This window comes from Pinus tabuliformis, chromosome 7 (assembly GCF_031772625.1).
Source record: "Pinus tabuliformis cultivar Carrire ecotype Pingquan chromosome 7, CPIR1, whole genome shotgun sequence".
Taxonomy (NCBI): domain Eukaryota; kingdom Viridiplantae; phylum Streptophyta; class Pinopsida; order Pinales; family Pinaceae; genus Pinus; species Pinus tabuliformis.
The window spans coordinates 909,291,833-909,319,117 of record NC_142293.1 but is presented as its reverse complement, the minus strand read 5'-3'; the positions used below and the strand labels follow the sequence as shown (position 1 = coordinate 909,319,117).

Sequence of the window (27,285 nt, the reverse complement as noted above, 5' to 3'; positions counted from 1 at the left end):
ATCAAAGTTAATATACTAATTGTGGTGAAACAATTGCCTCTTCCAAAAATGTCTTGAGGCCTAGCTAACTTAGCACAATACTAAAGTTGGCTTAGAGTTGCATCAGATCAAGTTAAGGATTATATTTCTGATGATTGTGAAACTTAACAAAGCTAGATTAGATATAGTATTTTAGTTCCAATCATCAAACATCAAAATTGCTACAAAAAAAGTTGCTTCATATTGTAGACATGGGCACTATGCTAAGATTCTATTTCTACATATTATTATGTCTCTACTACCACAGGAACAAACCTTAATCATCATGAAAAAATATCATTAGTTGCACCACAAACAAACTTCTAGAATAGCCTAGAAACAACCTTTTGTGCCACAGAACTTGCCATAATGTTTTGTATAGAGAATCAAAAAGGTGTGTGAAATTAATTCCCTTTAAAACCTCAAGAACTAGATGAGTATTTAACCCCAAAACAAATCCTCCATCTCTGAAAACCTTAAACACGACTGCTTTTGCAAAAAATCATTGGTTAGGTCTTGTAGTGGGTTACAAACAAACTTCATATTTGCTTCAAATTAGCCCATATAAGAGGTTGAATAACCTTTGAAAATAGTGATGCACATTCAAGGTAGAGACACAAGGAGATAACTTTATAATGTTTAACACATTCGGACTTGTATCACATGAATCATAAGAGGAGAACTGAAATTACCTTGAATAAACCCAAAAAGATAGGTGCCCCAAACATTTTTGTTCAACTATTGATCAATTGCTTCATACCTTTACATCAATGACATTTTTTCCCAAATTTTGTATAATAGAAGTGTGCCTGAAAATCAACCATAGAAGAACCACGAATCAGCCATAAGATATGCCCTTAATAAATTCTGAAAAAGAAAAGAAGCCTTAGATGAGAGTAATCAATGCCACATGCCCGAGTTCAAATTCCCTTAGAATATCCTTTCCAATGATCAACGAGGCCCTTTACAAAAGAAATTAAATGAATTGCTTCAATTATCCAATATATATCACATTGTTTTGTCCTTGAAAGAAGCATATGGCCTCAAAGCTTCCGATTAGGGAAAAAATCATAGAATTACTCTATTGAATATTTCATAACTAGGATGTAAGATTAAGCATTGATATTTATGTATTATGAGAGTTCATTAAGGTTTCTTTTATAGTGTTTTGGAGGGGCTAGTAAGGGCTTCTATATTAGATATTGGAGTAGGATTAAACACATTTTTAGGGACTCACACTTTTTTTAATATGTTGACTATGTTTTGAAAAGCCTTAGGTCAATGTATTATAGTATTTTGGAGAGGGCTTCCTTAATGAATGTTGGAGGAAACTTTAGGATCTTTAATTATTTTGGAATATTTAATTATTATTATTTTTTATTATTTTTTTTATAACATGCTTTGCCTTAAGCTCTACTAAAATTTGAAGTCAACGATTGGCTTAGTGCATATGGTCCTACCTGGTTGTGAAGTCAATTATTGGTTTATTTCCTTTGGTTCTTGAAGTTATTCAACTTATACACAATGAGATTGAGGTAACAATTATTTTCATATATTGAAAACCATAGGTGAATTAATGATAAGGTGTCATGTCCCAACCCTTTAGGGTTTTAGCCCACAAAGCCAAAGTTACATTTACATTTCTCAACATTACATCAAAAACTAGGTTTCCTTTGCAAAATACATTACTACGAATCAAGCTATGTTAATATTGATCATATCGAAAATAAATTCAGCCTCAATTGCACTACACATTTCTACAATCTAAAAATTGCACACACATGCATCTATAATCTACTCCATACATAGGAATCAATACTAGTTATGCCAACACAAGCTATAGGTGTGTTCATTTTAAAGCGTACAACACTCTCGGGTTCATTGCACTAGTTCTCAACTAAATCACCCTATATACACTCGTAGGCCCAATGATAACACTCTGTCAGGTCAATTGCACTCATATCTAATGCACAATCACTATTTCTCTTTTAATAAGTTGGCTTTCTAATCATGTCTTACCAAATGCATCACTTGCATAAAAGTATTATATGTTCTAGGTGTAGTGCACTATGTCTTAGCAAAAACACAGTCAAACTCGCACAGATGAACTCTTTTCTTGGAATATATATATATATATATATATATATATATATATATATATATATATATATATATATATATATATATATATATATATATATATATATATATATATATATATATATATATATATATATATATATATATATATATATATATCTATATATATATATATATATATATATATATATATATATATATATATATATATATATATATATATATATATATATATATATATATATATATATAATTCACATCTCATTTTTGCATAGTTGCATATATTAAACTTAATTGCATTTTCTACATGGCATATAATCGAACTAGGTCACAAAACAACCATTGCTCAAAGCCCTTACACGAAATTTGTGATTATAAGAATATTTATAATCACACTCTCATCTATCACCATGTACAAACTTACACATCAGATCCCCATTTATGTATTGAAAACATTCTCTTCAACTGTAATCAATACAATATTTTTCTTATAATAATAAAATTGCAATAGACATTATCGTTATTTTCACCTCTTGATTCAAGGTGAGTAGCATTGGTCATGCATCATTTTTCTCTTAAGGTGTGTATACATCAAATTGACCCAATCAACGTGCATAATGATCGATCCATCTATAATTTTATTTCCAATCACATTTGCACAATGTATATTGATTCATATCAACACTCACTTCACACAACATCTTTAACATATTCTACTATAAGTGTTTGTGTTGATTGCACAATCAAATTTATGTAGACTATCATATGCCAATAGCAATACATATTTTTTTACCATTCAACAAAATGTTATGAGGTGTATGCATGCAAAGGTATTACTCCTCAAATGAACTTTGTGCTTTCCTAAAACAATACAAGATCATAACCATACTTTTGTTGAGCACTCAAAGATCAAAGCTTTAGGACTTGCATGAAAGTTCCTTAACAACCACCATGAACCAAACCTTAAAAAAATAAAAATTCCCTAGGCATAGTTCAGAACTTTGATTTCCTTCAGCAACTTTGACCTCTTTAATATTTCCAACGCTCCACGAGGTCACATACGAGATAAATAGATAATGAAAGTTTTTGCTTATATTGAATGAGAATAATTCATATATATTTATAGGTGAGAATGAAACTTCTTGAAGCGAACTTGGAAATCTATGGAGGGAAAAGGAGAGGAACTTAAATCTTAAATTTCAAAATGGAGCCAAAACCCCAGATGGTTAGGGCCCAAAATTTGGATACATTAATAAAATTCTTTTCTAATCCCCAAAAAATAATTTTAACCCCTTAATAACATATGCTTTGTACCTTTATGTCTTGGACCATAACTTAGCCAATTATATGTTGCCACATCATCACCCCTTTTGGGGTTTTTAACCACAGAATGGAGGCATTGACCTTCCAAAAGCCATAACTCTCAAACCATGAGGAGTCTCGTGAAGTGTCACATATTGTTGGAAACAAAATGACGAGGAGAATCACCTAACAATGGTCATTTCTGTCTTCAAAGGAGGGGCTTCTAGGGTTTTCCTTATTCTTTGTCACTTGTAGCTTCCGATTATTGCAATCTAGACAAGTATTAAGAGTGTTCAAGAACCAATGTTGGCATAAATGACATTACCATTCAACATATACACATTCACCAAGTCACATTATTCTTGGTTATTATAATTATAGGTGACTCACAAGGTGAAGTTCTTAGTCAAATTACTAACTCTAACAATTGCTACAATTGTTTATTCATTTCATCTACTTCTAAAGTTGACTATCTACACAATCCAAATTTTTTTAATTAGGAGTCAAGAAACAGTTGTATCTAATGCTTCACTTCTCTCTTAGGAGGTAACCCTATAATATCTAGGAACACTCTATATGCCTACAACAACTCATGTGAATATTTTTTTAGTATTCTTTGGTACATCCCTTTAAGGATGCATTAACTCTTACCAATTCTTCCCTTTGTTGTGTCTCTCTTAAGAAAATAAACACATACTTTTTTCTATAACTAATCAAGTTTTTGGCTTCATTATAAATTATGAATGAGATCTTTGACTTGACTATGTGAATTAATGATGTAATGCTTTTCATCCTTGATCACGAAGCATTGGTTTTCTCCTTGCATCGAGATCACATCCCTTATAGACATGTAGGTGATTCCAAACACTACATTACACACATCAAGGGGTATACATCTAACTCCCTTTCATCAATAAAATATACACTTGTAACAAACTTGATCATGTAATATTTAGTGACTAATCTCTACATTTTACCCACCCATCCCAAGGGATATGGGCTTTAATAATCATGAACTTACAACCCAAGCTTGCTAACTAGATAATCTAATATGAGATTGACATGCGAGCTAAAATTAAATAGAGAATCTACCTTGGTATTTTGGTTTGGATCTTGATCTAGGAGATATTTTTCATCATCTTCTCCTCCTTACGATGAAGGATACCCATATTCACCTCCTTCTATACTGAAGTGTTGAAAATATTCTCATCCACATCCAGGTTACTCTCAAGTCTAGTGGCTTGAAACCTTGCCCAATATATTCGTTTTCTTGTCACCCTTCCTATATTTCATTGGATTCAAATCTAAATGTAGCTTCCAACACTTATGTTCAATGTGACAATCTATATTACAATGGATGTAATGGTTATTTAGGTCTTTGCACTAATGTGTAGTGGCTACCATATTTTCTTCTTTTCCTTTCCACTTCTTCTTCCTCTTCTTGGAAGCATTTTGGTGGTTTTTCCATTTAGAACTACTTTGATATCCTTTCTTATGACCTATATTCACCAAGTATTGTGCTTTCACACAAGGCTAATCAAGGTCCTAGGTTTGGAGAACATCAATTTCTTTTGTAAATGGATACATAGAGACCCCAGATAGTTCAAGAGTACACCTAGGTTCCTTAGAGAGTACCCACATGATTGCCATCTTCTTAAACTCAATGGTGTACTCCTATACACTCTACCCTTACCATTTCCTGAACTGAAGCTAATCGATCCATTGATCTTCTACATACCCAATAGGGTATAACTAGGAATTTATGAGGGTTTTAAAATCCTCCCACCTAGTTACTAGTGGATCAACCTCTAGCATAGGTGCCTTGATGTGTTTTTTCCACCGAGTTAGTGCATGGACCTCTAGTTTTTGTTAGGAAAATGAAGTTTATTACTCTTTATTATTATTATGGACATTGAAATATACTTCTAACTATTGCAATGTAAAGTATTCAACTTAACAACATCAATATCACCTTGATAGTAATTGACATCCACTTTTGTTTCCAATTTGAGTATAGGTTGTGAAGGAACGATGACACTAGAAATTGATTTCTCTTTCTTAGTTTATTTTCCCAAATACTTTTCTATCTCCACTATCTACTAATTTTTCTTTAGATTCATCTTTTGAGTTAGATTCACTAACCTACCTAAAAGGTAAAAACCAAGAACCATAATGAGGAGGGCCATATTATAAGACATATCAACAACTTTCTCTTCCAACCTCTAGGATTTCTCTTTCATTAGATCTTGAGGATTGTTATGAATAGACACATTAGCCATGGCTAAGGTCCTATGACTTCCTTCTTAAGGCAATTCCTAGATCCTTAAACTTTCCACAAATACCCCAAATAAAAACACACTAACCAGTATGATATGTAAACTTAGATGGATTTTCCACTAGAAAAATTCATCTTATAAGGTTATGAATATTAAATTATGCAATATATTTCCTTAGATCCAATATTAATAATTTCTATATTATTACTTGAATTTGTCAGGCCAGGCAGTAACTCTCCAACGGCAGTAAAACTGATTCGTGTTTTATTCCATAGGTAACCCATTGTTATATACAATAGGGAGTGATTGTTCAGTTCATCTCCCGATGACTGTTCACCTTCCCAATTTATTTATTTACATAAAATTCCCAATCATGAAGATTAGGTGTCAACATTCCCCCCCTTAATCTAAAGGGATGTTAATGAGTCCAAGCATCATTCTGAATCGTTCAAGCTTTTCCCTTCCAAGTGCTTTGGCGAAGATGTCTGCAATTTGCTCATTTGTGGAACAATGACGGAGATGGATTATTTTGGCCTCAACATGATGTTGAATCAAATGATATTTAGTATTGATATGCTTTGTTCGATCATGGAACTTTGGGTTCTTGGCCAACTTTATTGCAGAGGTGTTATCAATCATGAGTGGAGTTGATTGTACTTGTTTTACCTGCAAATATTCAAGAATTTTCCTGAGCCACACAATTTCTTTCGTTGCTTCAGCTGCTGCCACGTATTCTGCTTTTGTTGTGGAATCTGCTTGAACTGATTGTTTGCGTGATCTCCAGGAGACAGCTCCTGATCCAAGACTCATAGCATATCCTGAAGTAGATACCCCAGTTTCTTTGTCTCCATCGGAGTCTGAATCAGAGTATCCAATCAAGCTGAAGTTGTCCACCTGTGTATACTTGATTCCAAGGTCTTGAGTTCCCTTCAAGTACCTTAGAACTCTTTTTGCAGTAGACCAATGTCCCTCACAAGGCTTTTTCATGAACCTGGAGAGGATTCCAACAGTAAATGAAATGTCTAGTCTGGTAGTAGTGAGGTAAACGAGACTACCCACAAGTTGTATATACTTTGTTGCATCCTCAAATTCCTTTCCTTCAACAGATGTGAGCTTTAAGTTTTTTTCCATTGGAGTAGAAAGAGGATTGCACTCTGTCATGCCAAATCTATTTAACAAATCTCCAATGTATTTCTTTTGAGAAAGAAATATGGATTTTGGATGTTGGGTTACTTCAAAGCCAAGATAGTAATGAACATAGCCCAAATCAGTCATTTCAAAACTTTTCCCCAATTCCTTCTTTATGGATGCAATGTAGCTTTCATTGTTCCCTGTCATTAAAAGATCATCTACATATACCACAAGATACACAACTATTTTGCCAACTTTCTTGACAAATAAAGTTGCATCATCAAGATCAAAATGATTGAAGTTGAGTTTCAGAAGATGCTCAGTTAGTTTTTCATACCATGCTCGTGGTGCTTGTTTGAGGCCATACAAGGACTTCACAAGTTTGCATACTTTATGTTCATGTCCTTTCACAGAAAATCCTTCAGGCTGGGACATAAAAACATTCTATTTTAGATCTCCATTCAAGAAGGCTGTTTTTACATCCATTTGATGGAATTTCCAACCGTTCTGAGCTGCTAGTGCAAAGAGTGTCCAGATGGTGGCCCATTTTGCTATGGGGGTAAAAGTTTCCTCATAATCGACCCCTTCCTTCTGTGCAAAACCTTTTGCCACAAGCCTAGCTTTGTGCTTTTCAAGTGAGCCATCAGCTTGTACTTGTTCTTGTAGACCCACTTGCAGCCAATTGGTTTGGTTCCAAATGGAGGGTCAACCAGCTTCCAAGTGCCGTTCTTTATGAGGGCATCATACTCCTTTTGCATCACTTCTTTCCATTCATCATGAGAAGCAACTTCTTTGACGGAATTTGGTTCAAAATCTATAGACAAGTTCAATTCACAATCATAAGAAACATCCATATCAACAGGTGAATTAGAGTCATCTACATCACCTCCATTTTGCCGGTTTGAATTTCTGGTTCCTGTTTTTCCAATTTCATCAGGATGAACACTTTCAAGTGTCTTTGTCAGCCACTTTTGGGGGACCTTTCTAAGATGGTCCAGGCTGATCTGTTGATTGAGTTGGGACTGAATCAAGATTGAGTCTCCCAATTCTATCAATTACATCACTTAAAGCATCATCCGTTGTTGGAGTTTCATTCGGGGGAGAGTGTTCTTCAGAAGAAGATTCCACATGTTGATCTAGAATAGGAATCCCCCCTTCAAGATGTGGAATCTAATTATCAAATTCTTGAAATGATTTCGTTTTTGCGAATCTATCCAAGCGATCAAGTTGCCGCTCAACAACATTGTCAGATTTGGATGATTCAAGAAAAATTACATCTCTAGATACAACAAACTTTTTATTTACTTCATCATAGAGGCGGTATGCTTTGGAGGTGTTTGAATACCCCAGGAAGATACACTTACGACTTCTAACACCAAGTTTGTTTCTATGTACCTTTGGTATCAAAGCATAATAGGTGGAACCAAAGATCTTGAGATGTTTTACCGAAGGAACATGTCCATACCACAATTCATAAGGAGTCTTGTTTCTTATAGCATTAAATGGACATCTATTCTTTATATATGCAGCACATAGAACAACATCAGCCCAAAACATTATCTTTACATTTTTGAAGAAAAGCATGGATCGTACCATATTCACGATTGTTCTATTCATTCTTTCTGCTACACCATTCTGTTGGGGATTATAAGGCACAGTTATTTGATGTTTGATCCCATGTTGGCGAAGATAGTTTTCAAATTCATTTGATGTATATTCTTTTCCATTATCAGTGCGAATAGACCCAATATGAGTTTGTGCATCATTTTCAATCCATTTATGAAAATTCTTGAATGTTTGAAAAGCATCAGATTTGTTCTTCAATAAATAAACCCAACACATTCTGGTGTAATCATCAATAAAATTCATGATATATTTATTTCCATTTGCAGAAGGAACATGCATTGGACCACATAAATCTGAATGAATGAGTTCAAGCTTCCTATGTGCTCTTGAATGTGAATCATGAAAAGACTGTTTGCTATGCTTTCCTAGAATGCAAGCATCACATTGCTTATGTTTCCTAGGAATTGTAGGCAAACCAGCAACACCATTTTTCTTCAATAAGCGGAGACTGTCATAGTTTAAATGTCCAAATCTAGCATGCCATAATAAACTTGATGGAAGTGTACCTTCTTCATGATGAGAAATATATGAGAAATGTTGTGCATGAGCAGAGGTTCCTTGCAGTTTGAGAAGTCTTTCTTCTTCTATTCCCCTCACGACAAGTGAGTGGTCAGATGCTTTTCTTACCTCAAGCTTGCCATCAAACATATGAATGGAGTGACCTTGCTGGCGGATGTGAACCAAGGACAACAAGTTTCTCTTGAGCTGTGGGAGATATAGAACATGATCTAGAAGAAAGTCTGGAAGACCAAGAAGTTTAAGCCTGATTGTGCCAAGCCCTGATGGCTTGATTTTTGACTGATATGCAAAGTATACTACTCCATCAACATTGTCAGTGAAATCTTCAAAAAAATCTTTCCTATGAGTCATATGACAGGTTGCTCTTGAATCAAGCAACCAATCATTTTTCGAAGAAGCAAGTGAAGCATTAAACAAATCTTCATTTACTCCAATGTTACATTGTGCCTCAATATAGTGAGCGGATTCAGGTGCTTTACCTTTGTTTGTATCATCAGTTTTACCTTTTTGCTGGTTTCTTTTCTACTCAATTTTGTTCCATGGTAGCTTGCATGTAGAAACATCATGTGATCCATTTCATTTGTAGCGAATGCAATGTAGATCTGCCTTTTCTCCTTGAGAATGTCTGCCCCCCCTGCCTCTGAAGTATCTTCCTCTTCCTCTTCGTCCACCTCTTCCTCTTGTAGAATCTTGAGCAGGATGCTTTTCTTTATGAGCAAGGCAAATAGTCTCTTCAGAAGATTCAGGGACTGTCTTCTTTCCAAAGGCTTTCTCTCTTTCAGCAAACGTTTTCACAAGAGAGTCAAAGGTTATATCTTTAAGATTTCCATTTGCTTGTAAAGATTCAAGATAATTGGAGTAGGTAGGATAGAGTGCCTTGAGAAAAGCAATAAGAGGGATATCCAGCTCAACCTTAGTGGATTTAATATCATGCATTATAGAATTTACTTCAGATGCAAGAGCAAGAGGATCATTATTTTTCAGTTCAAGAGCGAAGAGTTTAATCATGAGCTGAACAACTTCAAGTGCAGAATGTGAGTCATAGAGTTCTTTCATCTTTTGTAAAGCTTCAAAGGCAGTTGAATATGATGAAATATGGCGACTTACTTCTTCATTTACAGATGATGCAATTAATGCATAGGCTTTGTTGTTCTTGTTTTCCCAAATGACGAGCTCTTTGTCTGATGTAGGCTGCACTGGGTCATTGTCTCCTTCTCCGACACACACTCCTTTCCACAACTCATTGAAGATGAGGGTGTGTTTTATCATCCAGGACCATTCAGGATAGTTCTCCTTGCCAGTGAGAACTATTCCTACCATAGAGATGATTGAATGCATTCTGTAAAAAATACTTCTGCTGATAAAAAAAACTTCTGCTGATAAAAAAACTTCCTTACGTTACAGCCTTATGCACTATATTTTCTTCAAATCCCTCTAATGTTTGATAGAAGCATCAACATTTCATTGAAATATTATGTACATATCACTTCAATGTTTTAAAATGTAATATATTTATATATTACATATCACTTTAATGCTTTAACTTTACAACGCAGCATTACCATTCAAATGATGAAAAAAAAACTGCGCAATACTACTATTCACCTCCACAAATGCTTTGAATGATTTTTAACAAAACTGCGCAATACTACTATTCACCTCCACAAATGCTTTGAATGATTTTTTAACAAAACTGCGCAATACTACTATTCACCTCCACAAATGCTTTGAATGATTTTTTAAAAAAAACTGCGCAATACTACTATTCACCTCCACAAAGCTGTGACTATGGGGCTGTTGTGAACGAGGTCGGTTCATAGTCGTTCACAAAATAAAATGCAGAGACCGACAGTTACCCTTCAGCATTCAAATCTCATTCTGCATCGCCACGCAACTTTAATCTCCACAGAAATTCACCAAATTATATAATATGCAGCGGTCGTGGCAACTTTGACAGGCCGAATCTCGTTCAGGACTAGCGATGGAAAGGAGGAGCGGGCGCCAAGCTTGAATATAAGTTCTGCAACTGCGGATGCCAGGAGGAGTAGGTGGGTTGTTTCATTGTTCTACTTTCATTTATTCGTTCACGGTTGAAGAGGCAGAGGCTTATGCCATCGAAGAATAATAGCGAAAGTCAGATGAAGAGATGCACCATTTGTTAAAGAACAAATGAAGTCGTGTATCTCTACACATCGCAATTTTCAACTTTAAAATCAAGCCAAAGTCAAATGAGAATGGAGTGATGCATTAGAATTGAGCTCCTTCGAATCTGAGAACTTGAAGGCGGAAATGACCGAATTGGAGAACGACAGACATCGCTTTAAATATATGAGACAACGTTTTGAAAAATACATACAGACAGTGCACATATGAGACAGCGTTTTGAAAAATACATACAAACAGTGCACATATGAGACATCGTTTTGAAAAAACTTATGGAACAGTGGCAACATTCATAGAAACGCAAAGAGCGAAATGAGCTCGGACAGGTCTGCATAGAGGAACCAACGCATCTCTGGGCATGTTAGAGGTAGAGCAGCGCTATATCTGGTTAGACAATGGACAGAGGCAGAGCAGTGCTTAGGACAGAGGCAGAGCATCGCTCAGAACAGATGCAGTGGCAAAAATGAAGGGAGTTACAACTATTTTTAGAACTGCTCTGATACCATGTCAGGCCAGGCAGTAACTCTCCAACGGTAGTAAAACTGATTCGTGTTTTATTCCATAGGTAACCCATTGTTATATACAATAGGGAGTGATTGTTCAGTTCATCTCCCGATGACTGTTCACCTTCCCAATTTATTTATTTACATAAAATTCCCAATCATGAAGATTAGGTGTCAACAGAATTTATGAAATTATTGAAATTGAAAATGAAAGAAATGAGAAAAATAATACACGATCCACACAAATGGACACAAAATGTATCATGGAAAACCCAATATGGGAAAAAACCCAGGTAGACGTTGAGGCCTTTTCTATTCTCTCCTTTCTTCAATTATGGAAATGTAATACAAAAAAAATGCACTCACTATGGAGTTTCCCTTGACACTATGGCCTTAATGGTTGTTATGGAATCTTTTCCTCCTTTATTATGCTCTCAAAATCTTATATACTCTACTCAACAATGGAACAAGCACAATGCTAAATAATGTAACCCTTTATGTTCCTCGTAGCTTAATATTTAACATAGCTTGATCATTATCTATGGTTTTTACATCCTCACCCTCAATTAGTGATAACGTTTTTTTACCTTCTATAATTTTCTTAAAATTCCACATGTGGCTAGTCCCATGTTTGTATAGTGGGGGTTGATGTGGAATCCACTCACATTGTGGTGGTCAATAGGATATGTCAACTTGCAAGAGGCATAACTTTTGCATATGAGCTCCAACTAATGTAATTTTTGCACTATTGAAAATATTTTAATGTGTAGAATAACATCAACTTGGGACTCTGATATATGATTGTGAATTTTTGACCCTAAACATTGTCACTTGATGCGTCAAAATGGCTCTGGAAGGTACTGGACCCTGATTTTTCAAACTATGACCTGCAAGCTAATTCCTCTAATTTTTCCACCCATAAAGTGCCAAGATAGATGAAAAAATTATAATTTATCAGTCCCAGATTAGTTAAAGGAAAATAATGAAAAGGATGATGGATTCCTCTAGGAAGTAGGGGATGATTGTTCCAAGTCTTTGGTAATCAATTGGGGTCTTTTTAAGCCTAATAAAAAGTATATTACTCATATATTTCCTTTCACAGAATCTAACTTCAACATATGGTTTAATTATTTGGGCTTCCATTAAGGAAAACTTATATATCAAGAGGTATTGGTAGTGACTCATACCCAAGATAGAAAATAAATTGAATACTTGGTGCAATATATGGTTCTCACATGGTAGTTGACTAGTTTTGGTCAAATCAATCCTTAAGGCCATCTCGATAACTTGATATCTCTTTCTTGGCTACCAAAATTGATCCTTGTTAAAATCTAATATCTTTGTTATCTTATATATAGGTACTAGGAAAATAAGAGAATGAATGTAATCTCTTGGAAAAAAATATAGTCATCCTAAAGTGTTAACGGGTATGGGGACTTACCAACATATTTTTCTTCTCCAAATATTAGGTAGCTAAGAACATATGGGGTCTCATTTAGGGCATGTGGACTTCACCTTGTTAACCAATATGTTATGACGTTCATCCATAAATGTTTTTTTTTAATTGTGAAAAATGGAGGTAAAATATTGTAGGTATTGGGATGGGGAGATGTGGCGTAGGGGGGGATTATAGGTATTGGGGGGGGGGGGGGGGGGATGGGGGGTTATAAAAGGGGTATTCGATACAAATAAGGTATATCTATTAAAATATGGGTTGTTTTATTAAAAAAATGTATTGGGAGGGGGTTCACCGAAAGAATTTTGGGAAGTTTTATCGACATCTAGTGAGATTAAGGGTATTCTTTAATTTCTCATGAACACCAAAACATATTTCTCTTCTCCAAATCTTCAATAGCGAAGAACATATGGGGGCTTCACCTTGTTGACCAATATGTTACAATCTTCAATAAAGGGAGTTTTTTAATTGTGAAAAATAAACATAACATATTGTAGGTATTAGGGTGGGAAGATATGGGGTAGGGGGGACTTATAGGTATTGGGCAGTATAAAAAGGGCTATTCAATAAAAGTAGGGGATATTTATTAAAATTATGGGCTATTTTTACCAAGAATACATAATGGGAGGGGTTCAATAAAAGAATTTTGGTAAGATTTTATCAATATCTAGTGAGATTAGGGGTATTCTTTAATTTCTCACGAATGCAGGTGCTATGACACATGTTGACTAAGTGGAGACCCTGTGATTTAGGAACAATGCCTTTGGTACAAACTATAAAATATAATTTCATTGGCCCTGTTTTCATTGAAATTTGGATTCAACCCCTATATAAAAAGATCCATAATTCTTCTATCATTTGAAAAGCCACAATTGCAACTTTCCCCTTAATTGAGTATCTGTTAATTTGGAAGGTAGGAAAGGGGGACAAGGTCCAAGTTGGGTTTCATCCCTAGATTAAAAGCAAATATATGCATAGAATATCTATGCCCTTTATTCATGACCTTAGATCAAAAGGACTTTGCACCATTGAACATATTCCAAGAGGTCAAGTGATAAAATCCTAATAACAACAACTGCTTCCTTGGATAGACTTGGAACCAAATGAGGATTATGTAGAGCCCTGGGACACTTTCATAAAATGTCTTAGGAAATGCAATTTTTTCATCAAGGAAGTGGAGGATGAGCTCCTTTGGTCTATAAACCCTTTAGTATGATACAAACCCATAATTGGATACAATAATTTAGTCATGGATGGCATAAATCAACCATAACCTTAGTGGTGTAAATCCATTTAGAAATACAAATTCCAAACAAAATCTAAACTCTTTAACTAGTTTCTTCTAAATAACAAGGTCTTAACCTAGGATCTACTACAATAAAGAGACTATGAGGGTCTTGATAGATGCAATCTATGTGAAACATATTTGGAAACAAATAATCACCTCATTCTCTCCTATCCCTTCCCAAAATTGGTCTGGAATGAAATTGAAGGGCTTACTGACTTGAAATCCAAATGGCAAGGGGATTCAATTGAAAGTAGTTTTAAGGAAATGATATAAAGATAAGGACACAAAAGTTGACAAACCCTTGCCCTTAACCTTGGCCTAGGGGATTGAGCTAGTGAGAAACATAAAACTTTTTGAGAAAAATGACACTTTCACTTTCAAATAGCCTTGCTAAAGTCTCAATATTTTATGTGTCTTCCGTCAATTCTCCTTTGTCGCTCATTGCACTCGGAACTTAATATTGACATTCAAATTCCTTGGGCATCTTTTTTATGGATCCTCTAAGGTACTCCACCTAAGGGAGGTGTTCGGGTCTCTTATTTTTTTCGAAAATTATTTCATCAATTTCAAATGTGGAACCATTCAATCTACAAAAAGTCACAATGAATTCTTAACCCTTAAATTGATTTTAATCCTCTCTTAAAAAGGGAATTACTTAAATTCAAGTTATGGGAAATTGCCTCCAAATAATCCATTATACAAAAGGAGATTATATGCTAAGAAATTTCATGCTCTAGCCACTATTCCACAACATTAAGTGATTGCAATCATCTTCTTCTCAGCTCACTTTTGTTCATGTACAACTCTAAAGTTGATAAACTATCCAAGGAAAGACTAGAGTTGTAAGAAGACAATTGGGGCATGAGAGAGTTCCTTTAAGGACAACATACTTCTTATTTTCTTGAATCCCTGCTCTAAGTTCTAAGTTTTTGAACTTCTTGAAAGTGTTTTCTTCTTTAGGAAAAGCATAATGCCCTTTTAAACTCTATAGAATTGAAATTCTAAACTATGTGGATGCACTCATGCCCTATTTTGATTTGGCTATATTGTAATTCAATGCAACAAGGATAACTTAATAGCCCCTGAATATATATTTAATTGTAGTTTTTCAATCACCCTAATGTTCATTTTTTGTTTGTTTGTCAAGTTGTTTATATTTTCCATAGATTACATCAGGGTTAACCATGGCTTGAGAAATCATGACCCACGTGCATACCGGGCCAAGGTCACACCAACCCTTAACATGGCTGGGTTTCTGCCCACAAAGTTTCAACTTTCTTGCCCACAAAATTTCAACTTTAGACCTTCACATGACCGAGTGACTTAACAATACACCCCATCACCTTCTACTCTATTCCATGGGCATCACTCTCTCATTACCAAAACAATAATTTTTTCCTTTTCTTTTATAGTGATTAATTACCATGATAATATTTTATTTTTTTTTTCTTTTCTTTTTTAGTAATTAAAATACTTATCTAATGATATAATTTTACTTCCAATGAATAACTTGATATTATCTTTAGAGGAAAAAAATGGTTTCAAAACTATTTAATTTTATATTTTTCTCATAGCATTCATTTATGGAATTTTACTCTATAGTTTAGATCATTTTTTTCCCATAACTTTACAGATGTATATTGTGGGAGATAAGTGATCATTTTTTTCCCATAACTTTACAGATGTATATTGTGGGGAGATAAGTGCGCCCTTATATAGAGAGAAAAGTGTGCTTTGAACCTTACAAACTGTAGATAGTTCTGTCTGCCGTGCATTAACTTCAAGGTTAAAATCAGAAAAGACAGTTAATTTTTTTTGGCTTTTATGTGCGCCAGCCTTATACACCTGAGAATAACCGCACATATATATAACATATAGAAAAGTTTGCTTTGAACCTCACAAACGGTAGATAGTTCTGTCGGCATTGCATGTAGCTTCAAAGGTAAATCTGAAAAGACAGTTAATTTTTTTTTCGGCTTTTTAAATGTTCGCCAGCCTTATACACCTGGAGTAACAAATTACATGTTATTTCGAAGTTCCAACCAAAGAACATATAAATCAATGTTCGTGACCTAATTTTCTATTTAGGTTTTGGTTATTTTTAATATAACAGTGAGCCATACGTTAGCGACATTATCGTTTTTGATTATTTAAAAGGAGTTGTTTATAATGTGATTTTTTTTTGGAGATTTCGGTGATGGAATTTGGCGATTAAATTTTGATTTGTTGCAGTTAAAATGGTTTTTTAACTGCATATTTGGATTCAGCACCCTGAAAAATTCCTGGGACTCTTTGATTGTGCAGAAACTAACTATCAAATTTGCAATTCCAATAAATTACTGCTAAATTTTAACCAAAAAAAACTCACAAAAAAACTTCCAAAAAATCGAATTATAAACAACTACAACTTTAAATTCAAAACATTTTAAATTCCAAAAAATCGAATTATAAACAACTACAACTTTAAATTCAAAACATTTTAAATTCCAGATTGCAGTATATCATCATTTGATTTGAACAAAATTGACCCAAAGAAAAAAAAGAAGTATCCAAAGGAGTTTCCAGAGGGCATAAGGCCCGCCTTCTCTGGTCGCCGACATTTAGGGTCCATGGTCCCAACACATTGACGTCGGAATTGATTTTGTTCGCGGTGAAAATGACAGGGATTGCATTCACGGGATCGCAACGTACTTTATCACGAGATCACAAAGGCCCTTTCTCTCCTCACACCATTCTCGATTATCCCATACTCTTCCCTCTTCCCGCAACTCGACAATAACGAACGACCTCTCATCGATCTTAACATTGAATTTCCTCAGCCGGTGGAGAAGGAGCGGAGCGGAGATCGGGAAGATGAGCAGCCCAAGTGCGAACTGTTCAGTCGTTGCAGTGGCGGTTCTGTTCTTATTGTGCTCAGCCTTGAGAATCGAATGTGAGCAGCTCTCGGTGGACTACTACCAGAAAACATGTCCACAGGTGGAGAACATCGTTCGAGCGGAAATGATACGAAAACAGGCCGCCAATCCCACCACTGCTGCAGGAACATTGCGCCTCTTCTTTCACGATTGTTTTGTCGAGGTAAATAGCAATCTCCATTATTTGGTTTATCTGGTTTACAGATTAGGGAGGAGTTTCCATCCAAAACTTAGGATAAATTAAATTTTTAAATATAATTTTTTTTCAAAAATTTATTATTTTTGTCAAAACCACTAAATATATAACTGAATACTTTTATTTTCTAACTTTCTGTAATGAAAATCTTTTTTTATATTTTTTTCTCATAATACAATGCATGGAAAATATAACCCATCATAGTAAAGCTAGAAAGGTAAGTATCCCATTAAAATCTAGAATCATCATAGGAAGGCTAGAAAATAAGTGTCTATTAAAATCTAGAATCTAGGCTAGAAAAATAAGTGTCTATTAAAATCTAGAATAGATGTCGTTTACTAAACTGAACTATAAATTTCTGATATATGCCACTTGCAAAATCTTGGGAAAAAAATGCTAATTCCCATCATTTAAAAAACACAAAGATGACAATGGATTGATATCATTTGCAGGGCTGCGATGCTTCAGTGCTCATCAGCTCCACGCCCGATAACAAGGCGGAGAAAGACGCAGAAATAAATCTGTCATTGCCTGGCGATGGCTTCGATGCCATTGCTCGAGCAAAGACTGCCATTGAAGCCAAATGTCCGGGCATTGTTTCCTGCGCGGATATACTATCCATGGCAACTAGAGATCTTATATCACTTGTAAGATAATGCAAATTGTACAAGCTTTCTGTAAATTTTGAACTTTATTTTGATGATGGGATAATCGAATCAATCTTTGAGGAACAGCTGTCTTGAATCAGTTATATGATAAATTCAAATGCTTCTGTTCTGAAAATTTATTATCAGATAAAATCATTCGTTTGAATGGACTTGCAGATAGGTGGGCCTTACTATCCCGTTAAGAAGGGGCGGAAAGATGGGCGGATCTCGAAGTCATGGAGAGTAGCAGGGAACCTGCCACTGCCATCCATGAATGTGGACAGTCTCACATCTCTCTTTGGCTCTAAAGGCCTAACTGAGGCAGAAATGATCACTCTCTCTGGTACGGCCACTTATTTTAACATCTGTGGAGGGAGATAATATTCTAGGGGAACGGTTTGGGGGATTGGGTGGAGTGCTTGTTTTTGTTTAATTTCGATAGATATATTTTGGGGTTGTGTGAAATTCTAGTTGGAATCCAGCTGTAACCAGAATTTTCAAATTTTCCTTTTAGATTTTTCCAAAATTTTATGGAAATTTCCATGGTTTCCTGGATGAAATTGTGTTCCAGTAAGCCTACAACTATATTTTGTTTTGTTTAATTTTCACAAATAATATATTAACTTGTAATACTATAATCATAATGTATTAGTATATTTAATTTGCGAAAATGGTTAAATATACTTTTTAAGTTATAGTTGTTATTTCAGAGCATATATAACACACAGTAGATTTATACCCAGAGAGTTAGACCGCAATAGCAAAGAATAATTTCAGAGACAACAAATGGAGAAACAACAAGATCACTCAATAAGAAATAGCTGAATAGATAAAACAGTCAATGGAGAACAGAAATCACTTTGCATTAAGTAACAGGCCTGGACCTTGGCTTGCTTTCCTTGGCCAGAGAAATTACAAAATTATAGAGAGTGTAGAAGGATCTAGAATCTTGCATGTGTTTTAGATGGAGATCTAGAAACTAATGGCCATGTAGAAAGATCTAGAATCCTGAATGTGATTTAGATAGATTCTAGAAACTAATAGCAACTTAACCTCAATCACACTGTATTTCTATTTTTATATTTAGTAATATATTTAATTTACAAAATATAAGTATTCTTATATTTAACTTATTAACTATTTACATTAAAAAAAAAGATATTATTAAATTTAAACTTCTGTAATTTATATTTGAACTATTAAAAGTAAACATTACATTATATTTGAGTCTATTCTTTTAGAACCACTCAACCAAAATGTCAAGACAAAAAACCATCTGCATATATTAAGTCTATTCTTTTAGAACCACTCAACAAAGACCAAAAACCATCTTCAGATATATCAATATCTGACTTACAAGTTGTTAAATATATTTTTGGATATAATTCTGAGCTGACCCTAAGCTACCTTAATAATGGAATAAGTACTTTTGTTTGGGAGTCCTGAGAATGTGGTTGGTTAATCATGCAATAAGTTTTTTTGTTTGGGAGTCCTGAGAATGTGGTGTAACTGTTAGTGGGGAGTTAATAAGTATTTTTGTTTGGGAGTCCTGCGAATGTCGTGCAACCGTTAGTGGGGAGGTTTGGTCACGAGAAATCTCCTCTCTTCTTTTCATTGTTTAATAAATAGTGTCTGTATTAATTTGTGCAGGAGCCCACACTGTGGGATTCACCCACTGCAAGGAGTTCCTGCACCGCATATACACCTACAACAGGACCACTCACATCGATCCGACCATGAATTTCCAGTACGCAATGGGTTTGAGAAGAGCATGCCCTCGAGCAAATCTAGACCCCACCATTGTCGTCTTCAACGATGTTAATTCTCCCAAGACATTTGACAATGGCTTCTACAGAAACTTGCCACAGGGTTTGGGTTTGCTTGCCTCGGATCAGATACTTTACACGGATCCCCGCTCCAGGGTTCTTGCCCAACGCTATGCGTCTGACCAGGCAACTTTCTTCAATGCATTTGTGGCGGCCATGGATAAATTGGGCAGTGTGGGTGTTAAGACTGGCACACAGGGGGAGGTCAGGAGGAGATGTGATGCGTTCAATTGAGAAGAGTAAAGTTCAAAATCTTTCCATTATTAAAGTGGGATTGTATGCATGGTTGAGATTAATGAACGGAACAAAGAAAATTTAATGTTTTGTAACTAGTGAGATTGATGAATTGAATAAAGAATTTTTCATGACCTCTGATTCAACCTGTTTTGCACTCTGTGAAGCACTTTACAGTCTGGACTCTGGAAGGAATCCATCAAATCGTGACTAAGAACAGGGTAATGATTTTAAAGAGATTCCGTTGCACTCATTCTATTGGGGGATTTCTGAAAATATCTGCTTAGCTCAGCACTTGCAGAGTACTAGTTTAACACTTGTCTGAGAAATACAGTAGTCTTGCTTTTATATATCCAATCGAAAGGGATTCTATCCAGGCGGGTAAAAATTCTACTGGGAGAGCTGCAAGTGTGGCCAACGGGTGGGAGACCAGGGTTACTGTGTGATTGTGATTTGAGCCTTCCAAATCAGATTGGCTGTGAGAAATTTATTAGTTTAAATTCCTTGTCATCTCCTGTGATGTGAAGCAGAGCAATGGTTTCCCTTTATCCTTCCATTGCTTTCCCAGTTGTCAATCAGGAGGGGAACATTGCCAGTTGTTGAGGACAGATAAGAAATGGCTATCGTCATTTAGGAATTACAGGTAGCAGAACAGTTCTGTGATAATGTTTAACGATGATGTATGTGACATCACACAGATAAGAACATAATGTTTAATAATGATGTATGTGGCATCACACAGATAAGCATTATACAGCATAATATAATTGATAGATTTTTATCGGTTAAAAATTTATTATTATAAATAATATTTACATAAAGTAATTCATTAATATTTAATATTAATTAATTGAGTCTAGAAGATTATCTTACGGCTTAGTAGGAAGAGATGTGTAGATTTGTTAATATTAATTAATTGAGTTAGAGGTTCATTCTACAGCTTAGTATGAAGGGATGTACAATTTAGTATAAAGGATATGTGTAAGTTTATGTGTCTGTCACTTTTTAAAATAAAAATAAAAATAAAAATTATGTTTTAAATAAAAAGAATAGAATAGAAGTAAAAAAATATGAGTAAGATGTTTAAATTTTATACTTTTCAAAAATATTTTAACAGAAGATTTAAATAAACTATTTGAATATCTATGTCAATTAATTTATGTGGATGTCAACTTCATATATATTTATGTATAGAAATTTTTTTGTTAAATAAAATATTTAATGTTTTATATTAAAAAATATTCAATGTGGGTTATCAATAAAATATTTAATATTGGCATATACTTAGAATTATATTAATAATAAAAAACCATTTTAATTTGTGTGATAGATGTATGTATGATTATCAAATCCAAGAAGGACACTTACGCTAATTTTATGTATGACAATAATAACTTGGAGGAAGTGTATTCCTACAAGTACCTAGGAATTGATGTTCATGACAAGCTCAACTGGAACCATATATATTTATGTATAGAATTTATTTTGTTAAAATAAAATATTTAATGTTTTATATTAAAAAATATTCAATGTGGGTTATCAATAAAATATTTAATATGGGCATATACTTATAATTATATTAATAATAAAAAACCATTTTAATTTGTGTGATAGATGTATGTATGATTATCAAATCCAAGAAGGACACTTACGCTAATTTTTTGTATGACAACAATAACTTGGAGGCTTACAAGTACCTAGGAATTGATATTCATCACAAACTCAACTGGAACCATAGCATTGAGAAAATGATTAATGGGGGGTGGAAAGCTTATTTTGGTCTTGAAAATAATTGTAAAATAGCAAACCTCGTAATGTGGGATAAAAAAAAGTTCCTCTTTGAAACTTTAGTCATTCCTGTTATCTTATATGGCTGTGAGGTTTGGGGTTGCAGCATCTCGAGAGAATCATGAAGAAAGATTGAGCAAATCCAGAAGCGTTTTATAACTTATAACCTGAAAATTAAAAGTAATACACCCTATCCTATTCTCCTTATAGAAGCAAGTCTTTCCCCTATTGAGAGCCTAGCTATGATTAGGTTGCTGCTATACAAGCACAAACTCAATAACATAGACAATCATAGACTTCCTAAGCTAGCTTTAAATTCCAACCAAAACCACCTAAGGCTCAATCGGGGGTGGCATAAAGACACAAGGGCCTGGTTAAACTATTGGGAGATCAACGAGAATGATGCATTGCAAAACATAAATAGCATTAAAGATATTGTTACTTTTAAGTTCAAAGAAAAAATGCGGTGTGAGAAAGATTTAGCGACTAAAAGAAAATTAAGTTATTATAAGAAGGTCATCAACCCCACCCTAGAAGATCAAAAGTATCTCTCTATTTTAACTAGCTCAAAGAAGAAAATTAATATAGCAAAGATTAGAATGAATTCTCATGAGCTCCATAGTGAAACAGGTCGTTGGGCAATTCCTAAAACGCCATGGATGGAAAGGATCTGCCATATATGTGAGAATAGGAACATTGAGGATGAAAACCACTTCCTCTTAGAGTGCCCCACGTACAACCACATTAGATCTCAATTTCAAAATCTTTGTTACAATACTAACCTTCTTAGCCTTTTACAATGTCGAAATTATAGTGAACTTGGGAGGCTTCTCTCCAAGCTTTTTGAGCATAGGAATAAAATCTTAAATCAAAATAAATAATTTGTTTCTTTAGGTCCGATAGACCAATGTTTGGTCTCAGTGAACGTTAACCATCATCATCATCATAAAACATTTTAATGTAAATTGCCTATATAGTATATATCATTTAAAAAAAATTGTGTATATATCATGAAATAAGTTTTATGGTTAAAAAGTTTATTTGGTACTATATATACTCTATTTAGCATTTAAAAATACAATTTAAACAATGAAAAATAACACATTGTCTTTTGCACTCTAATGAAGTTTCCCCTGAAGACATTTGGTCCCTCTCCGTTCATGTTAGATCGATCCATACTTAAGATGGATATATGTTGGTTTTAGCAAAAATGGTGTAAATCATATTGTGATTTAAGAAAGTTTAATTGTATGTGATTATTACCATTAAGATAGACCTTTATATAATTTGTTTAATTATTTAAATACTATTTTATATTAAAAGAATATATATATATATATATATATATATATATATATATATATATATATATATATATATATATATATAATTTTGATTATATAAAATATTTAAAGTTAAAATGAATTTAGAATAAATAAAAAATATGTTCACATTATACTAATTAAAATATTGGTTAGGAGAGTTTTATTTTTTCTTTTTTAATTAACACTGCAAAAATACGCTAGAATTTTCCTCTTAAATTGTAATAACATATTCTTCCATATGGGGTGATATGGGTGAGCATCCTTAGCCATGATGACAATGCTCTTTCATTGACTACCAATCTCTAACAATATAATGAGGTAGATGGCAATACCACCCTTAATCACATGCAAATATTCAAGGCCATATTCATGTGAGAGGAGACTTGCATTAGACTTTCATTACCATAATGATTCAAATCGGAATGGTATATTGTCATACAAGGCATTGGTTTGAGAGGCTTTGATCCCCACCCTCTACCATCATCATTCTAGAATGGAATGAAAAGAGTTTTTCCATGCACTCATTTGATTACTTACTAATGAACACCCTTATCTTCTCTTCTTGAGCAATATGGGTTGGTGGCTTTAGTGACAATGATTTTGTCCATCTAAACTAGAACAATTCCTCTACTCTAAGCCCCTTGGTTGCTTGGCTTGGGTTCCTTTCTTGATATAACCTTTTGCCTCTATCTATTGTCCACTACATCCCCTCTCACCTCTTGTTGTAGTTCTTCTTTTTGACCAACTTGTTATAACAAGTTATTGCACTAGTTTCCAAGGTCAACGCAACCAACCCACCTCCAAAGCCTAGAAAGGATTCAACCCCTTTGTTGCAACCTACTAGGCTCAAACCCTTTTGGAGGTTTGGGCTAAAATTAACCATGAAGGGGCATAAGCGAGACGGGAATGAAGTTGCTTGGTAGATGAAGAGATTGATGAAAAAATTTGGTAGTAAATTCCTAATACAAGGCACATTAGGGGTTGCAACACTAAGTACTACCAAATTGTTAATGTTTCAAGTAAGTGCAAACCATAATGGGTAAGGTACTAGTTGAATGAAATGAGGTTCACCAGGAGATCCTCCTCCTAGATGAGTTGCAATCGTGACTCAACAGTTGGACTACTCTCACAAGAAAGAAGCAGGGTTCAAAGTTTGTAGATGTTGAAGGTGAGGAGGGCCACACTACAATTGATGCTCTCAATTCCCAGTTTACTTGATATGTCTAAAGTTTTAATGTATTTGTTTCTTTCTATTAGTAGTAGTTTTGTTGCAAGTACATACATTCTAAGACTATGCTTTTCAACTATTTTTCTTTTTGTCTTAATTACTTTTTGAAAGCTTTCTATTTCAAGAACATATTACAAACCTTGTGGATAGACACTTTATTTTTCTATTATTGGTATGATGCCCCTAATGGAAAACCAACAACAATTATTCATGTATTGTGTTTTTCCAAACTTAATACAGACTTCTCCGCTGGCTTACAAAAAAAATTGCAAACCATTTTACTTCTTTATGTACAAATACATAGTGAGGATCTTATATACGTGTACACATATGTTGAAGTTCCATTTTTGAGTGCCACTTTCATGGTTTGAGTAGATGATTCATGATCTCTCATTTGATTTCAATTTCATGAAAGAATACTCTTATTTAGCCTTTGGTCTCTTTTCGCATTGGGTTCAAAATTAATTGTAGCAAACTACCTTCCTGCCCTATTCCAGCATGTAACACACCACCCACTATCCCTAGCCCCCAGTAAGGGTAGAAGGAGGTAGTTATTCTGATAACTGAACTCCTAAGTCCAATTATGGAAATGGGGTCTAATTTTTTTTATCTTTTTCAAATTCATTAAAACTTAAAATGGCTCACATCGTTGCATTTTGCTCCTCAATACCTTTCCAACTATATAAAATTTTCTTTGATTTGAATCTCGGATCAAAATATATGGTTGATTAAAAGACTAGCCTATCAAGTTTGCCCATGTCATCTAACCTACCAAGTGGCACCCACATGGATAACCAAGTCATGTTCCACATGGAAACTACTAACCCCTTCATGACTAGTGTCACATTACACCTTTTCCTTGGCTTAAGGAATGCAAACAAATATATAGTATAATGTAAGGGAGAATCCCCTTCCAAGATATGTTATGTAAGCCCCCTTATGCCACTTCACCCCAGGATCAAAATCCTGATGGTTTCCTTTGAAATCCCCATCAAAATTACTAGGATGAAACTTTGTGGGTTATATGGACCTTTGGTGAACCCCTCCTCCAATGTGTCCCAACATCATTTGCTACAATCATGTGCTCAGGCTCCAACCCTTCCACATTGTCCTGACCATTCTACTACTCCCATCATTCAAGTTCGTCTTGGTGAGGTGGAAGTCCACCTGGCCGTCTGCCACCTCAACTTTGCATCAAACAATTACATGGGCCACATTCCCTTACAATTGTGCAGGTGGGCCCCACCACTGCCACTTCACCCTAGGAATAAAATCCCAGTAGGATTGTAACCAACACCAAAATCACTTGGGTCAAGGCAACAAGGTGATAAAAGTAACTTTTATCACCAGGGTGATGTCACACCCTCCACATGGATCCCCTCTAGGGATGCCACATGTCACTTGTTTTCTGGCCACTTGGTCCCATAAAATCTCCAAATCCATGTGACATGTGTTTGCCTCCCTGGTTGCCACATCACCCTGAGTCGACATCACCTACCATGTTGGTTGTGGGTCCCACCAAGTCCTATGTTGCATGGTAAGGTTGAAATTCATGTTATAAACAAATTGGGGTCCTTTGCCCTAATTCATCGAACACCAAGTAAACAGCCCCACTATGCCACATTGTCATAGCGATTTAATCCTTGTGGGATCATCTTGGTCTACTTTGAAAATCACCAGTGTAATTCCTTCAAGACACACAAATGGTTATAACATGCCCTTGACATTTGACAGCATGGATCTCTCCCGCCTGTGTGCCCTTGGTCATGGCTCTTGGCCATATGGTTAAGCATGGAGTCTACCTTCTAGCCCCTAACAATTGAAATTTCACCCCTTGCGGCATATGTAAATACGTTTTTGGATTTTCCTTGCCATCAGTGTTCAGTCACAACACTCAGACATATGGCCTATTACGATTCAATGGTCGGTCCCTTAATGCCTTAAGGTTTAACCCCTGCTCAATCTTATGTGAGAATATATACGTATAGTAGTGAAGTTGTTTAGAGTTATCCCTCCCAAGATTTAACGTCCTTGGCTGATCTGCAAATATATACATGTCTTTTGTATTGGTTGGGACACCCACAACTCCCATCCATCTGGCTTATCTCTCTTGGGCTTATTAAGGCATCAACATAGGACGACTTGTAACTCACTTGTGTAGTGTATATATACTAAGGCTATCCTTCTTGACCTCTATAATTTATAAACTAAGGCTGATGGAAAATTAGTTACTAATGTAATAATTCAAGCATTTGCACAGTGCCTATCTCTTTCATACTTAGACCATTTAGGACAAGTATATGCTTAGAAAGGTAATAGGAACAAGCCCATTTCTAAGAAATTTCTCAAATGTCCAACACCTCACTTTCACATAAGAATAATGGCATCCCTTTCTGTTAATCTAAAAAAATTATTGACATTATGGCTAGTATGAAAAATTCACTAGAAAGGAGCATGAGCAAACATTAATTCATTAAAAATTTCATGAATTGTCCCTTTCTCATTAATTGTATAGGGATTATCTTTACCCATTCACACGAAGATCAACATTCCTCATCATGAAAGCATGAATTGAATCAACATATTGGACATATACATAACTTTCACATGCAACATAATAAAATTCCATGGATTTAGCTTACAACTACATGCACCAACATTCTACAACCATGCAATATTTCTCAGAGCCATACAATTAAATTCCACAAGTACATGCTTCAATTTCATAGTTCTCAGCAAAATAC

General features: G+C 34.8%; 1 protein-coding gene across 3 annotated transcripts; it reads left to right on the top strand.

Moving 5' to 3' along the window:
• The first annotated feature begins 17,093 nt into the window (after positions 1–17,093).
• LOC149250570 (peroxidase 63-like) lies at positions 17,094–20,920 on the top strand. 3 transcript variants are annotated; one of them, XM_089459147.1, is made up of 5 exons: positions 17,107–17,460; positions 17,946–18,140; positions 18,318–18,483; positions 19,791–20,205; positions 20,378–20,920. In XM_089459147.1, the coding sequence occupies exons 1-4, from the start codon at positions 17,236–17,238 to the stop codon at positions 20,198–20,200; spliced, it is 996 nt and encodes a 331-aa protein (XP_089315273.1). In that variant the 5' UTR covers positions 17,107–17,235; the 3' UTR covers positions 20,201–20,205; positions 20,378–20,920. The 3 variants fall into 3 exon arrangements, with proteins under 3 accessions (XP_089315274.1, XP_089315273.1, XP_089315272.1); XM_089459146.1 differs by having other exon boundaries at positions 20,368–20,920; XM_089459148.1 differs by having other exon boundaries at positions 17,094–17,460; positions 19,791–20,920.
• Positions 20,921–27,285: the final 6,365 nt, after the last annotated feature.

Excerpts from the sequence above, each read along its gene's own strand:
- LOC149250570 (XM_089459148.1), top strand. The coding sequence starts at position 17,236 with ATGAGCAGCCCAAGTGCGAACTGTTCAGTCGTTGCAGTGGCGGTTCTG. Across the intron at positions 18,141-18,317 it reads CTAGAGATCTTATATCACTT|ATAGGTGGGCCTTACTATCC; the intron begins GTAAGATAATGC and ends ATGGACTTGCAG. Across the intron at positions 18,484-19,790 it reads AGAAATGATCACTCTCTCTG|GAGCCCACACTGTGGGATTC; the intron begins GTACGGCCACTT and ends TAATTTGTGCAG.